This window comes from Setaria viridis, chromosome 7, assembly GCF_005286985.2.
Source record: "Setaria viridis chromosome 7, Setaria_viridis_v4.0, whole genome shotgun sequence".
In the NCBI taxonomy this organism is placed as follows: domain Eukaryota; kingdom Viridiplantae; phylum Streptophyta; class Magnoliopsida; order Poales; family Poaceae; genus Setaria; species Setaria viridis.
This window is the reverse complement of record NC_048269.2, coordinates 14,672,407-14,687,449: the sequence shown is the minus strand read 5'-3', so window position 1 is coordinate 14,687,449 and position 15,043 is coordinate 14,672,407. Positions and strand designations below refer to the sequence as shown.

Below are 15,043 nucleotides of genomic sequence, written 5' to 3'. Positions count from 1 at the left end.
TCTTGATATGGTAATTGGATTGGAAAAGAAAGACTGTTGGAAAGAGGTTTATATCGAAGAAAAATTGAGTATAAATTATTTCCGAAACTTAAAACGCTTGGATATGAAGAGGGTATCATCAAGTCAAAACTCACCGGTTGGTAAACAATAAAATAAAATTTTACGTTGATATATTGCACCCTTTTGTGTGACTCAAAGTAAAAATTTTAGTAGCGTACGTATCGAAGCATCACTAAATAGCCGAATGTTGACCGGTTGGGTACCCAACACCAAGCAGCCGCAGCAGTAGTCACTCCTCGCTACCACCTTCGAGCAAACTCCCCGGCCGGCCATGGCTTCGTCCGGGCCCGGCAAACAAGGCACCGCCACGGCGAAGAAGCACCTACGGGTGCTGCTGCCATTTTCCCGCGACGCTCTGGTTAGTGCCGCCGACGCTACCGCCGCGGCGCTCGAATGCCGGCGCGCAACTTACTGACCTTCCGGCTGATCTTGCCCTTTCTTTCCAGCGCATCCCCGACGAGCTCGCCGGGGAAATCGGCGCGGCGGAGGCCCTCGTCGTCGGCCCGGCCGGCGGCAAGGTCAAGTTCTGGTCCGTCGAGGTCGGGAAGGACGGCGACGGCGCGTTCCTGGGCCGCGGGTGGCCGGAGTTCGCGGAGGCCTGCGGCGTCGCAACCGGGTGGCTCGTCCTCCGCCACCGCGGCCGCGGCGTGCTATCCGCCAAGGCGTTCGACGCCACCTGCTGCTTCAGGGAGCTCGGCGCTCCAGCTCCACCTGCAGGTACGGAAAGATCCCCCAATTTCTCATTGGTCTCCATGCATGTCTCAGAAATTAATTAGAGGCTAAAATTTTCTGTGGTAATTTTACCCTTTTCTTCTCTTTGTAATGTTGGTGATCTTCTTGGATTCTGAAAAAGATCTAATTGATTTAGTTTTTTTTGGTAACTCATATATTCTCTTCAGGTGAAGCAACGGCAAGCAGCAAAGGTTCCACCCATAAGCCACAGTTCATCAGAGTGCTTCCAAAAGATTTCATGGAAAAGATGGTGCGCATATCGTTGTTGACTTTGCTTTCACTTGTTGTCATGACCTGACTTCTCTTCTCTCTATGTGTCTTGCAGCTGATACCTGCTAAGTTTGTGGAACAGCATATCCCCATGGAGCTACTTGTTAATCGTACGGCCATCGTTTTTGGCCCCTCTGGCAAAGTTTACAGCATTAAACTCGAAATGGGTTGGACGGGCGTGTTCTTCGCAGGTGGTTGGTCACAGTTTCTCAAGTTTCATGACATTACTGAAGCTAATGCTCTGCTGCTACGGTATGAGGGAAACATGGTGTTTACACTCAAAGTGTATGGGCCAAATGGATACCAGAGAGAGTTCAACCACAAGGAAAACAGAGGTCGACAAAGTGAGCAAAATATAACTATGTCTATGGTTTTCTTTTTAAGCTGTTAGCAATGGATCTGAGTGAGTTAAATTAAATGCTGAAGTGCATGTCTCTTTTGTCTTATCAAGTATCAACATTGCCAGATATTGAAGAGCAGCAGGAAGCACCATCTGCTACCATTCAGAAGCAGCAAGAAGCACCATCTGCTTCCATTCAGAAGCAGCAGAGAGCACCATCTGCTTCCATTCAGAAGCAGCAGAAAGCACCGTCTGCTTCCATTCAGAAGCAGCAGGAAGCACAACCTGCTTCCATTCAGAAGCAGTATGACAACAATTTGCCAAGCAGTAGTGGAGAAAAGGAACCACAAAGCCCCACAGCATCTTGGAACCAAACATCATTCAAGATCGCGCCACCATCATCGATAGAGAAGCAGATTGATGCCAACACACTTAAAAATCATATTGTAAGTGCAAGCATTTCCCTGTTAAATAGATTAAATTGTATGCTAAAAAATAATATGAGCTGAACAGCTGCTATCATATGGCATCTGGGACAGGAAGAAACATAGATATTGGCTTTGAATTCCTCAGAGAAACATGTTCATATGATCAAATGATTCTCTAACTACTAATGCTATATGCACACGCTAACAGGAAGAAACAAATCAAAAGATTTTAGTTCCTCATTGAGAAATAGAGACTGACATGTTCTTAGTAGCTGTAACTTCTAAGAATATATGCACATGTAACAGAGTGACTGGAAGAAACAAATCAAAATATTAAGGTCAGAACTAGGTAATAATAATATAATATGAAATTTTTATATGCCATTTGTCATGTGTATGCACTTGAGTGATTGTTATCAAACACAAAAGAAACGGAACTTAGATCAAGCAGTCAGTATTCGTCCACTGTGATATATAGTGAACTGTTGACTGCTTACTGGAACCAATGTGATTGCAATTATTGCAGGTTTTGCCAAAAGCATTCTGTGATGGTATTGGGTTGCGGGAACATTGTGCGATCACACTCAAGACCTCAAGGAACGGTAGTGAATCTTGGCAGGTACATAGTCTCCCATGCAAGAATAACAGCTACCAGCTCAGGAAGGGTTGGAGGAGGTTCTGCCGGGAGAATAGTCTCAAGGAAGGCGACATCTGCACCTTCAATGTCATCGAAAGCACAATGTGGCACGTCACTATCACCCGTTGTGAGGAAAAGATTAATCAGATCTGTTTGAATTTGAATTTGAGTTAAAAACTGGCACACGTCTCTTTTGTCTTATCATCAAGTACCAATAATAACAGATGCTCAGGAACAGCACGAAACACCTTTACTTCCAGTAGGAAGCGTAAGAGCAGGAATGAAAGCTTAAGTAGTGATGATCAAAACAAGCAAAAAGGCTCCATGGCTTCTTTGAAGAATGCATCATCACGTGCTCAAGGTGTATATGTGATTGGGCCACCTGCATGGTTAAAGAAGGAGATAAGCACCAGAATGATTAAAATATGTATTGTAAGTACCATAATTATTTATATCAGTATGCTCCAATTAGGAATTAGATTAATTTGTTTCAAGAATATGAAATGAAAAAATGCCAGATATGTCATCAGAACTTCTGTGGACAATCTTACGTTTCTGAATGGTGAAACAGATAAATATCCTTTCATGTAATGTTTTTAACTGATGGTACACGAGGAAAAAAATTTGTATGTTGAACTACTTATTTCCATAGTATCAGACCTTGTGCAGCATTTGTAAAGAACTTATATATGCACTTCAAGAGCATGCCATCTAACTCGCATGAACAGGAATTCAGTATTCATCCACTAAAATATTTGCATCATCAACTGCTGCTTATAGAATTCCTTCTCTGACCAATGTTACTGGAATTCATGCAGAGTTTTCCAGCAGCCTTCTGCAACGCGATTGGTCTCCGGGAAGCTTGCACGGTCACATTGAAGACCTCATTGAGCAGCACCAGCTCTTGGCAAGTGCGTGTTCTCCCATACAAGGATACCAGCCACCAGGTCGGGTCAGGCTGGAAGAGCTTCTGCGAGGAGAACATGATCAAGGAAGGTGACTTATGCACCTTCAACGTCATTGAAATGATGCTCTGGCATGTCATCATAGACCGTTGTTAAGCTTCGACCTGACATCAGTGCATCTGTGACTTTTCTTAGAAACGGTGGGATGCTACTCTTCTTAGTATGACAGTACTTTAGTTCATCTTTGACTGTAGTTATAACCACTGGGATGCTAATATGAAATATTCAAGTTTCTCAATTACGCAGTTAGTCAGCTACATGTCAGATGCTTTAACTGAAACATTTCATGTTAGTGTTGTCTGCGTATGTCCCTGCTAGGTGCATTTAAATGTCAAACTTACCTGATTAATTTCATGAAGTGCATATTGATATTTAAATTAGATCAAATGGTGCTGTAGGTCGAGACGAGATGCATGATAACGCCTGTGGTTTGTATGCTAGACAAACCCCAGGTCATTCTCACTTATTCTCAGCCTCATAGTTAAACTTCAATTGGTTCATAAAGTTAAACTTCAAGGAAAGCAATCAGATGGCACTTTGGCATCTCATGCATGATAGCAGCAATGAATGACACTGTAGCTTGTCCAGCAATACTTGGAGCTTAATTGTATTTATGCTGGCAAAAAGGATGGAGTTGATATTACAATAGAGATAGTTGGAGATAGATACAAAAAATCCAATATGTAATTACCTATCGAACCGGTTTGGCTCCATTGGGAATTAAATTTTCATAGTATAATAAACATAACTGAACACAACAAAATCTAATCAGCACAGCTGCACAGTTGTTGATCAATACATCCAAACGTATGCGAAAACAGGGTTGTGTTTTGTATTTGTTTTCCTTGTAAATGGAGACGATAAATATATAAGCCGAGCTATTTCAGTGCTGTCAATCCAACTATTTCAGACCAGTGTCCCACAAGCCCTTTCACTAATTCTAAAAAGTCTGTAAATACTTTTTATAAATTTCACTAGAGATAAGGATAGACATGATATATATCTCCATCAAATTCCATTAATAAACACAAACTTGAATTAAAAGATAAAAAGACTGATTAATGGTGTTACGAATTAACAACGGGACTTTGAAAAATAAAAATTGTCTGCAACGACTATATTACAAAAGGAATAATCAAAAACCATATATAATATTGGACCACCACTTATGGATTTTTGGTGCAAAGTTTAGTTTAGACAGTTGCCTTGAATAACTATGTAAATATGTCTAGATGGGTATGAAAACCGCTTGTAATGTCCTATTGGTATTGACCCTCAACTATTTCGATGTGGAGTTTAATGCTCAACTATTTCTAGTGATGTCTTCGTACCAAGTTTGTGATGTTCCATTTCTATGTTTCCCTATCAATTCTTGTATTTTTTTTGCTAATAATAGCATTTTTAGAGTGACTATTAACGTTATGTGGCACGATCAGGTCAACTTATATTTACAAGTGTATATTTTTTGATATCACTCGCCATGCATTTGGACTAAGATTCTACACTTTCTTGAGTTATGGTAGAAGCAATCATATACATCCGTTCCGGTTCTAGTACCATCTCGAGATCAGCGTAGGTGTACTTGGTACTCTGAATTATATCCTATCACGTATTGTACCATGGGGATCACGTACATGTAATACTTCCTCCATATCGAAATATTTGTCGCTGTTAACTTTTCCTTACAACGTTTGACCATCCGTCTTATTAAAAATTTGCCCTTGTTTACTTCACCCCCAACTCCCAACTTTGACACTATGCAAAAAGAAGATTCCCCATCACATCAAACTTGCGGTACATGCATGGAGTACTAAATGTAGACAAAATTAAAAACTAATTGCACAGTTTTGTTGTACTTTGTGAGACGAATCTTTTGAGCCTAATTAGTCAATGTTTGGACAATAATTCACAAATACAAACGAAACGCTACAGTGTGCTACAGTGCTGTAATAGTAATTTGGCACCTCCAAACTTTGGCAACTAAACAAGGCCTTTGTTGTAAATATACGAGAAGATAAGTAATGTTTAAAATAACTTGGATGACAAAAGTAAATCACAAATAAAATAATCACTTATATAATTTTTTAATAAGATGAATGGTCAAACATCGTGATAAAAAATTAATAACGATAAATATTTCGATACCAAGGTAGTACATTATAAATCTATCCCCCTTCAATTTCATTTGAATGGATTCTGTTTCCTCTCTCTCCTCTCGGATCTGAATCTACATCTCGCATAGGGCGGCGGCGGCGCGCAGGGGCACGTGGGATGGCTGGCTGCCGCGCTCCAGCCCCCGGTAGCCGGCGGCGCTTAGCCTGGGCGGGGCAGCGTGCCCGCCGGCTTAGGGGACGACGGCTGGTGGCCCTGCGGTGAGCGGTGGCAGCACCGGACGAGAGCGCGGGGCCGGCGTCCCAACTCCTGGTTTGGCTCAGGGACCCGCGCCCCGGCAAACTGTCCCGCGGCGAGCGGCCCGGTGGCGGCGGTCCAGCAGGGAGTGGCCAGGCGGCTGCCAGCGCCCGGAGCGTCGCGAGGCGGAGGCGCGGCCGGAACCAGGCGAGGAGCAGGAACGGCGGGCCCCGGTTCTTGGTCAGGTCGGCCTGCGCCGGCAACGGCGTGTCACTGCCATCCTTGTCCTCGCTGCGCGCCTGGTGCGGCCGCAACCGAGTCCCCGACACCGGAGCTCTGCGCGGGGAGGACGACCCGGCCGGCGACGCGTCGCAACCGGCTGGCTGCAGCCTGGGTCCGTCGTGGCCGGCCAGAGCGCGGCCACTAATCCCGGCAAGCGCCTACGCGCCAAGGAGCGCGGGGAGCCTTCGAGAAGGAGCCTCGAGGCACGAGGTCCGAGCACAGGGTGGTGGCCACGCGGAGAGCGGCAGCAGCGGCACGCAGCCCGGCTCACGGGCTTCTGCTGGAGACGATGCGCGGTGGTGTGGCGCTACGCCGCCCCGCGCAGGCCACGGTAACGGCCTGCCCGGTGCATTGACGCCCAGGCCGCCCATCTCGCTGAGCTCGAGCAGCTGCTCGATGCTGCTGCTGCAACGATGCCCAAGGAGTCCGCCGCAAAGCCACGCTGAGCTCAAGCAGCGAGGATGCATATGGAAAGGAAACGTAGTTATTTCGCAGCGGATTTGTTGTTCGTGTACGTTTTGGTCTGTTGTATATTGATAAAGTTTTTCTTCTATGGGATTTTTCAAGAATTGCTATAGTTTGATGTGTCGTCCTATCAAAAATCACTAACCTGGTAATGATAGATCTGTACGCCGTCTAAGTAACCATACGCTCACATGTAGAGTTTTGTTCTTGTATTTCTTTATCTAATCATCTATGCCTATTGTTCTTTATTGGCATCTATCAATTTCTTCATCTAATTATCTCCGTGTGTTGTTCGCATCTCAGCCTACAGAACTAGTTGATGTACAAATTGATACTGAGAATATACACTCGTATCGAAAATATTGGGTCTTTCTTTTTTTTTCCATCTGTGTATCTCTTCCTGCTCCTCTTTGTTGGCTAACATATCACTACGGGAAACCTCAAAGTCGCCGAGTGTAATTTTTTCGCCGAGTGTATTATTGCGGGCACTCGGCGAAGGACCCGTTTGCCGAGTGCATTCCTAGTAACACTCGGCAAAAATAATACACTCGGCGAAAACACGATTTGCCGAGTGCCACAAAAAAACACTCGGCAAACTCCCACGGGGCACTCGGCAAACAAAATCCACTCGGCAAATACTTGAGCACGTGACTTCCACGTGCCGCGCTGGGCCGTCGCCGTGACGGACGTTACGGTTTGCCGAGTGTCGACGGGGGGCACTCGGCAAACTCCATGTTTCCCGAGTGTCTCGATGGGGCACTCGGCAAAGCTGCGAGTTTGCCGAGTGTCTCGGTGGGGCACTCGGCAAACCTGATGGGTTGCCGAGTGTTTTTTGGCACACTCGGCAAAAAAAAAATTCCCTCCTCCCCCCTCCAAACTTTTTATACTCCACATGTATGAGATTTGGCACTGCATGGTACAAGGTGGACTTCTTATTGACCTGTTTGCTATATTTAATCAATTAATTTCATTTAGAGTAATTTGTTGATTTAAGTCAAATTTGAACTGCAGGTGATTGGAATAATGGAATAATATGAGTGGAAAAATCATATTCATGTTAGTGAGTCCAAATTGAGGTCTTACCCAGAAAATGAAAAGAAATTTCGAACATTTTGTTAAGGAAACACGACTACGAACGTGTGGCCAGATGATTTTTTAAGTCTCAAAAATACAAACGAAGTTTGAAAATCACGAGATTTTGCAAGATGCTATGATTTCATATGAAGAGGCTGTGGTAAAAAATTGACAAGATTTCGCACAAGTTTTGACATATGATGCTTAGAATTCGAAGCATCTCCGGAGAGGATTCGTAGAAGTTGGAAGGATCCAGTAAGATTTTGAGTCGAATCGATACTTGAATTTGTCATTGAGTTCCAATTTATTTTTATAGGCCATAGAGAACATAGATTGGTTCATGTCAAATTTTGAGGATTTTTCGGATCCGTTTGATAATTTTTATTTATTAATTGCAAGTATATGAATTTAATAGATATAAATTCAATATGAGCTATAAATCCATGAAATAATGGAACAATATTACTTAAAAATGGAATACGCAATGTTTAGTGAATTTGACTAGGTTTACACAAAGTTTACATACTTTTAATTACTAAAAGTGCTTTGCACATGCAATATGGGTACCTTTTTGCCGAGTGTCGCAGTAGGGCACTCGGCAACTACTTTGTTTGCCGAGTGTCACCCCGGGGCACTCGGCAAAGCCCGCCAAGGGTCCACGTGTCAGTGTGAGTCACAAATTCCCGGGGAAATACCCTTTGCCGAGTGCCCCTGATCTAGCACTCGGCAAAGGCTGAAAATGCCTTTGCCGAGTGCTAGATCAGGGGCACTCGGCAAAGGTGTGGATCTAAATTTTTCTAAGTCCCAGGCGCACAGTCACAGTCACACGCACATGCACACTCACACTCACACGCGTCGCCCGCCGCCCGGGCCGCCCGTGCCGCTCGCCGCCCGCGCCACCCGCCCCGCTCGCCGCCCGCCCCGCGCCGCCCCGCCCTGCTCGCCGCCCGCGCCGCCGCCCCGATTGCCGCCCGCGCCGCCCGACGCCGCCCCGGCCGCCCGACGCCGCCCCCAGCCCGCGCCGCGCCGGCCCCCGGCCGCCCGACGCCGGCCTCGAGCGGCCGGCCCTGGCCGCCCCGCGCCGGCCCACCCCAGCCGCCCGGCGCCGGCCCCGACCCCCGGCCGGCCCTCGGCCACGACCCCCGGCCGCCCACGGTCGGCCCCCGACCCCCGACCGGCCCCCGGCTAGCCCCCGGCCGTCCCGGATCGATCCCGACCCCCGACCGGCCCCGACGCACCGCCCCCGGTCCCAGCACTAGGTGAATTGATGCAATATTATCATGCTTGAAATATTGTCATGCATTATGTATCAGTGCTTGTTGTAGAGTCGGCCATCGTGCCGTTGTGATGTTGTAGATGTGACTGTCGGCCATTGAGCCATTTTATTTGATGCAGGTGTAGGAAACCTCCCCGTGCAGGGGAGGTGCTGTCGAAATTTTAACTTGACAGGAGTATTTTTTTTCAGGAGAGCGTACGTTACCGTCCTCCAGTCGTCACTTTGCAGGATAGCAAGGTGAGGCATCCTACACCTTTCTTTCCGTATAATGTTCGTATATCACATAACCTAGTTAGGCGTCTCCCGTTCGAAATAGATACGGTTGGAAATATGCAGATTTTTGCATATCTATAACCGTAGTTGTTTCGAATTGTCCACATTTTTTGGACAGCCCGAGGATGTGTAGGTGGGTTTAGTATCCATGATCTATTTCGGTCTGAGATAGAGTTTCGGCAGCACCTCCCTGTTGTTCTCCAGATACACAATCTCCTATCAAGGACGTGTATTTGGAGAACAGCGGGGAGGTGCTGCCGAAATTTTATCTCGGGTCGAAGTAGACCATGGATACTAAACCCACCTACACATCCTCGGGTGGGATTAGGACCTATCTTTACCTAGTAGACAATATAGGAACGTGTATATGCAATGTGAATTTTGTATTACTCACTTAAATGGTAGAGGATGGAGGATCGTCAGTGGATGTACACGGGTCGCACTAGTCAGAATACGTTGACCAATGAATGGCTTGACAAGACGGATGCTTTCTTGGAACGGGCGTTTGCAAGTGTCAATGGAGCTCGATCGACTTGGTGTCCGTGTAGCAAATGTGGAAACATGCGTCGGCAAACCAAGCTAGACATGGGCAAACATCTGGTGAAGAACGGATTTACGTCAGACTACACCAGGTGGATCTACCATGGTGAATCTGACCGTGGGAGAGAGGAGGTCTTGAGACAACGCATCGAGGAATTTGATGATGATGCCGGGGTGGGAGACATGTTAAATGACTATCATGAAGCACACTTCGAAGAAGCACGTAGGGAGGAGGAGCCAGAGGCTACCGCTAAGGCTTATTACGAAATGTTGTCTGCGGCACAGCAACCCCTTCACGGCCATACCAAGGTTTCTCAACTAGATGCCATTGCATGCCTAATGGCTGTGAAGTCTCAGTTTAGTTTGAGTCGAGACGCGTTTGATATTATGTTGACAGTTTTTGGAAGCCTGCTCCCGGTTGGTCACATCTTGCCAAAGAGCATGTATGAGGCACAGAAACTCCTTCGTGCACTTAAGATGCCATATGAGCATATACATGCTTGCCCGAAGGGATGCATCTTATTTAGGAAAGAGTATGCGGAAGTAAAATACTGTGTGAAGTGCGAATCGTCTAGGTTTCTGGAGGTAGACTGTGGTGACGGTCAGAAAAAGCAGCTCGCAATTCCTGTGAAGGTTCTACGGTATCTTCCTTTCATACCGAGGATCCAACAGCTTTTCATGACTGAAGAATCTGCGAAACAGATGACATGGCACAAAAACGGCCGTCGCTATAATCCTGATAAGCTGGTACACCCATCCGATGCTGAAGCCTGGAAAAGCTTTGATGCGATTTATCCTGCAAGAGCTCTAGAGGCCCGTAACGTACGCGTTGCGTTGGCAACTGATGGGTTCAATCCTTATGGAATGGCGGCCGCCCCGTACACCTGTTGGCCCATTTTCGTTATCCCCCTGAATCTCCCCCCTGGCGTCCTCTTTCAACGACATAATATATTCTTGTCGTTGATAATTCCAGAGCATCCGGGGAATAATATGAGTGTGTACATGGAGCCTCTGATTGATGATTTGCTCCGTACTTGGGAGGAAGGGGTATGGACATATGACCGATCCACAAAGACAAACTTCAAGATGCATGTTTGGTACCAGTACTCACTGCATGACTTGCCGGCATATGGGATTTTCTGCGGATGGTGTGTTCACGGGAAGTTCCCATGCCCAGTATGTAAAGCATCTTTGAAGTTCATTTGGTTGTCGAAAGGTGGCAAATATTCTTCATTCGACAAACATCGACAATTCCTCCCTCCTGACCATCCATTCAGATGAGACATCAAGAACTTTACCAAAGATGTGGTAGTTACAGACCTCGCATCGCCGATGATGACAGGGGCCGCAGTTCGTGCTCAGTTAGACGCTCTCGAGGTCAATAATGAAGAAGGTGGTTTTTTGGGATATGGCGAGCATGCTTGGACGCAGAAGTCGTGCTTGTGGAAGCTTCCCTATTTTGATGACCTTCTTGTTCCACATAACATTGATGTAATGCACACGGAAAAAAATATCGCCGAGGCAATTTTTGGTACCATAATGGACATTCCTGACAAGACAAACGATAACGTTAAGGCTAGAGTGGATCAAGCGACGTTTTGCAACAGACCACAGCTAAACATGGCACCTCCAAGAGCTGGCAAGTCGTGGAGGAAGCCTAAGGCCGATTTCGTTCTGACGAGGGCCCAAAGGAGGGAGGTTCTAGAATGGTTCCAAACGTTAATGTTCCCTGATGGCTATGCAGCAAACTTGAAGAGGAGAGTGAATTTAGCAACTATGTGAATCAACGGGCTCAAGAGTCATGATTACCATATATGGCTTGAGCGCCTACTTCCGGTGATGGTTCGAGGCTATGTCCCTGAGCATGTGTGGCAGGTGCTAGCAGAGTTGAGCAATTTCTTCCACCGGCTTTGTGCGAAGGAGTTATCTCGTACCGTGGTTGCAGAAATGGAAACAATGGCGCCTGTGTTGCTCTGTAAGTTGGAGAAGATCTTTCCTCAAGGCTTCTTCAATCCAATGCAGCATATGATTCTACACCTCCCGTATGAAGCATGAATGGGGGGCCTGTGCAGGGTCGTTGGTGCTACTCAATTGAGAGATGTCAAAAGGTTCTTCGAACTAAGTGTAAGAATAAGTGCAAAATTGAAGTATCCATTGCAAAGGCATACATTCTGGAGGAGGTGTCAAACTTCACATCAAAATACTACGCTGACAACCTTCCTAGCGTGCATAATCCACCTCCTCGTTACAATGCCAGCGAAGATGAATTGAGCCTTAGCATTTTCCGAGGGCAACTCGGAAGTGCAAGTGGTGCGACCCGCAAGACCCTAAATCATGAAGAGTGACGCTCTATCATGCTATATGTGTTGACCAACCTTTCTGAGGTGGAGCCGTACATGATGTAAGTTCTCAACAAACTTGTTTTGAAGTAGTCACCATTCTCTTGCCTAAACGTATATTTCTCGTTGCTACAGGCAATTTCATCGTCAATTCTGGCGTAAATCAAGGCAACCGTACCCGCACGAAGCTGAGACTCTTCTCAAAGAGGGTGCGGGAAATGGAATGCCCGATTTCATTTCTTGGTTCAAACAAAAGGTACAATTTCATTTCTTCGGACATTCTCGTACATACGATTAATATAACGAACCGCCCTGTTTGAACTTGCAAGGCCGAACCGATGCGTCTATGAATGTCGAGTTGAGACAGGTTGCCGATGGCTGTGAGTATAGGGTCAGGTCGTTTGCCGGTTGTGAAGTCAACGGATATCGTTTTCACACAACAAGGCACGAGCAGAGTCGGCCCAATCGAAGAACCACAAATACCGGAGTTTTCACGCCAAGCTCTGATGGGGTCGAGTACTACGGAAGAATTGAAGAAATATACGAACTCACTTTTCATGGGTGCAAACCTCTTAATCCAGTTATATTCAAATGCCGTTGGTTTGATCCATCTGTCGTGAGACGGGCCCCAAATCTTGGGCTAGTCGAAATTCGACAGTCATCCAGGTTACCAGGAGACGATGTCTATATTGTGGCTCAACAGGCCACGCAAGTTTATTATTTGTCATACCCGTGCCAAACCGATAGCCGTCTTAAGGGTTGGGATGTTGTGTACAAGGTATCGCCACACGGTAAACTACCTGTACCAAACAATGAAGATTACAATATAGACCCCGACACGTACGAAGGAGAGTTATTCCAAGAAGATGGGCTCGAAGGGAGGTTTGTGATAGATTTAACCGAAGCGATCGGAATGGAAGTAGACAACGAGAGGGTTGCTGCAGAGGATGGTGGAGACGAGGTTCAGAATGTGAAGGACTTAGAATTACTTCAACGATTACAGTTAGCTAATGATAGTGATGATGACATTCCTCCTTCGGAGCACGGGCTTGACTATATCGACACGTGTGATAGTGATGATGAGACTTATGATCTAGCTAATCCCGATCATGATGATTATTTCTAATACATGTATGATTCGTACTAATTTAGTTATAATTTAATTATAATTTCCATATCTTTGTAATTATGTTTTGTGTGTCTATGCTGACTGGTTTACTCTTTTTAATTGCAGGTCATTGAGCAATGGTGGGCAGTATGAGGAAGCTCACGTCGATTTGCGAGAGACTGGCCATGTCAGGGACTGGTTCAGGGTCAGGGTCACGTTCAGGGAGCGGTCGAGGGAGGCGTCGAGGCAGGCCTCGACGTAGGGTTAAGGAGGAGGAGGAGGAGGAGGTGGTCCAGAGGCCTCGAGGGAAGGGTAAAGCGGCGAGGCCCCCATCGCCTGAACCTGAGGTGGTGGAGGAGGAGGAGGTACCTTCCGCACACGCCTCTGGGGACGACGAGGAGGAGGAGGCGGAGGAGGAGGAGCAGCAGGAGCAGGAGGAGGACGGGGAGGCAGGGGATGCCCAGTCCAAGATATGGTTGCGAGGTCCCTCATCCCTCCCGAAGCGGCCGATACCTGAGCATTTACGCCCGCTCATTAAACCGGTTGGGACCAAGTAAGTAACTTTAAATATTCTTAATAATGTTCTTTTGTTGAAAGTTACAAAAACTAATAATTTATATTAATGACTTGTGCAGGAGTTGGATTAAGCTCAGTGGGGGTGACCACAACCGTAAGGCCAACGGGATCCTTGGCCTTTTGTGCAGGGTTCACTTCCCTGGCTTGGTGGTGTACGCCGGACAGCAGCAGCCGGCCTACACGTGGGACCACTACGTCGCCGCCCCCGACATCCCTGATCGTCAACAGAGGAGATTCCCCAACATAGTGGAGCGGGTCAAGGCCGAGCTGTGGGTAAGTACTCCTCGTACTAAATTGCTCAATACATCACCTACTTTCAACATTCTTGAAATAATAACTGTATACGCGTCTATATGCAGGATTTCTATAGATGCCAGGAGGGATTCGAGGCAAAGACGAAGGCCGTCTGTGATGTAGCCCCCAAGAAGCTCGTGAAGGACATGCATTACGAGGCGCGCATCCAGGCCATCATCGAATTCCATGGTCAATACAGACAGATGAAGGTTAGAAAAGAGGAGGCAAGAACAATGAACATGACTAAGGACCAATTCATGAGGGTAAGTAAAGAACGTTGCTACTTACTATTTAAGATTAATTAGGCTCATTTTCTTTTTCATATGTCACACGCTTGATGATGTAGGTGCCTCCGTGGTGGTGTCGTGCGCATATGCCGTGCTGGGAGAGGATGGTCGACGTGTGGTTGGAGCCCGGGTGGTTGGAGAACCACCTTGCTTGCCAGCAGCGGCGTTTGCAGATGCCGACTGCACCACACCATCAAGGTAGCCTAAGCCTTGATGAATATAGAGAAAAATGGGTACGCAACTTCAATTCTTTATTGTAACGTTCAGTTCTACATAATTCTTAATCATTTTGTATTTTTTGCCGCAGTCGGCATCACATGATGGCCGACCTTGCTCCCAGCTCAAGGCATGGGTCCTCTCCAAAAAGGGCAAGGCGACGGCCGATATCGATTTCAACCCAGACGACCCGTCCGAGGCGTACAGCCACCCTAGCATACACAGCCGCGTCAGCGAGTATACAAAGATGGCTAGGGAGGTTCACGGGCCAGACTTCGATCCGAGCTCCGAGGACATTGATGGAGAAATCATGATGAGGGTGGGAGGAGGCAAGAAGCATGGCCGATATTGGATTGGCGACGGCGTAATCGACACGGCCTCTACTCCCACTCTCTCCCAGATCCGAGCTAGGAGCACGGACTCGAGCCCGGCGATATGGCCACGACCCACCACTGCACAGTTCCAGATGGAGGCTCTCCAGGTTCTTTCTCTTCCATTCATCGTTCGTTTGTTGTTATACTTTAGCTTTGCA

The 15,043-nt window shown here is 46.8% G+C and overlaps 1 protein-coding gene across 1 annotated transcript; it reads left to right on the top strand.

Annotated features, from left to right (window-relative positions):
* The first annotated feature begins 331 nt into the window (after positions 1–331).
* Positions 332–3,528, top strand: LOC117864635 (putative B3 domain-containing protein Os04g0346900). The gene is made up of 7 exons (XM_072295288.1): positions 332–418; positions 507–777; positions 960–1,042; positions 1,118–1,406; positions 1,514–1,848; positions 2,357–2,449; positions 3,286–3,528. The coding sequence occupies exons 1-7, from the start codon at positions 332–334 to the stop codon at positions 3,526–3,528; spliced, it is 1,401 nt and encodes a 466-aa protein (XP_072151389.1).
* The last annotated feature ends 11,515 nt before the right edge of the window (positions 3,529–15,043 follow it).

Excerpts from the sequence above, each read along its gene's own strand:
- LOC117864635 (XM_072295288.1), top strand. The coding sequence starts at position 332 with ATGGCTTCGTCCGGGCCCGGCAAACAAGGCACCGCCACGGCGAAGAAG. Across the intron at positions 419-506 it reads CATTTTCCCGCGACGCTCTG|CGCATCCCCGACGAGCTCGC; the intron begins GTTAGTGCCGCC and ends CTTTCTTTCCAG. Across the intron at positions 1,407-1,513 it reads GGAAAACAGAGGTCGACAAA|TATCAACATTGCCAGATATT; the intron begins GTGAGCAAAATA and ends TGTCTTATCAAG.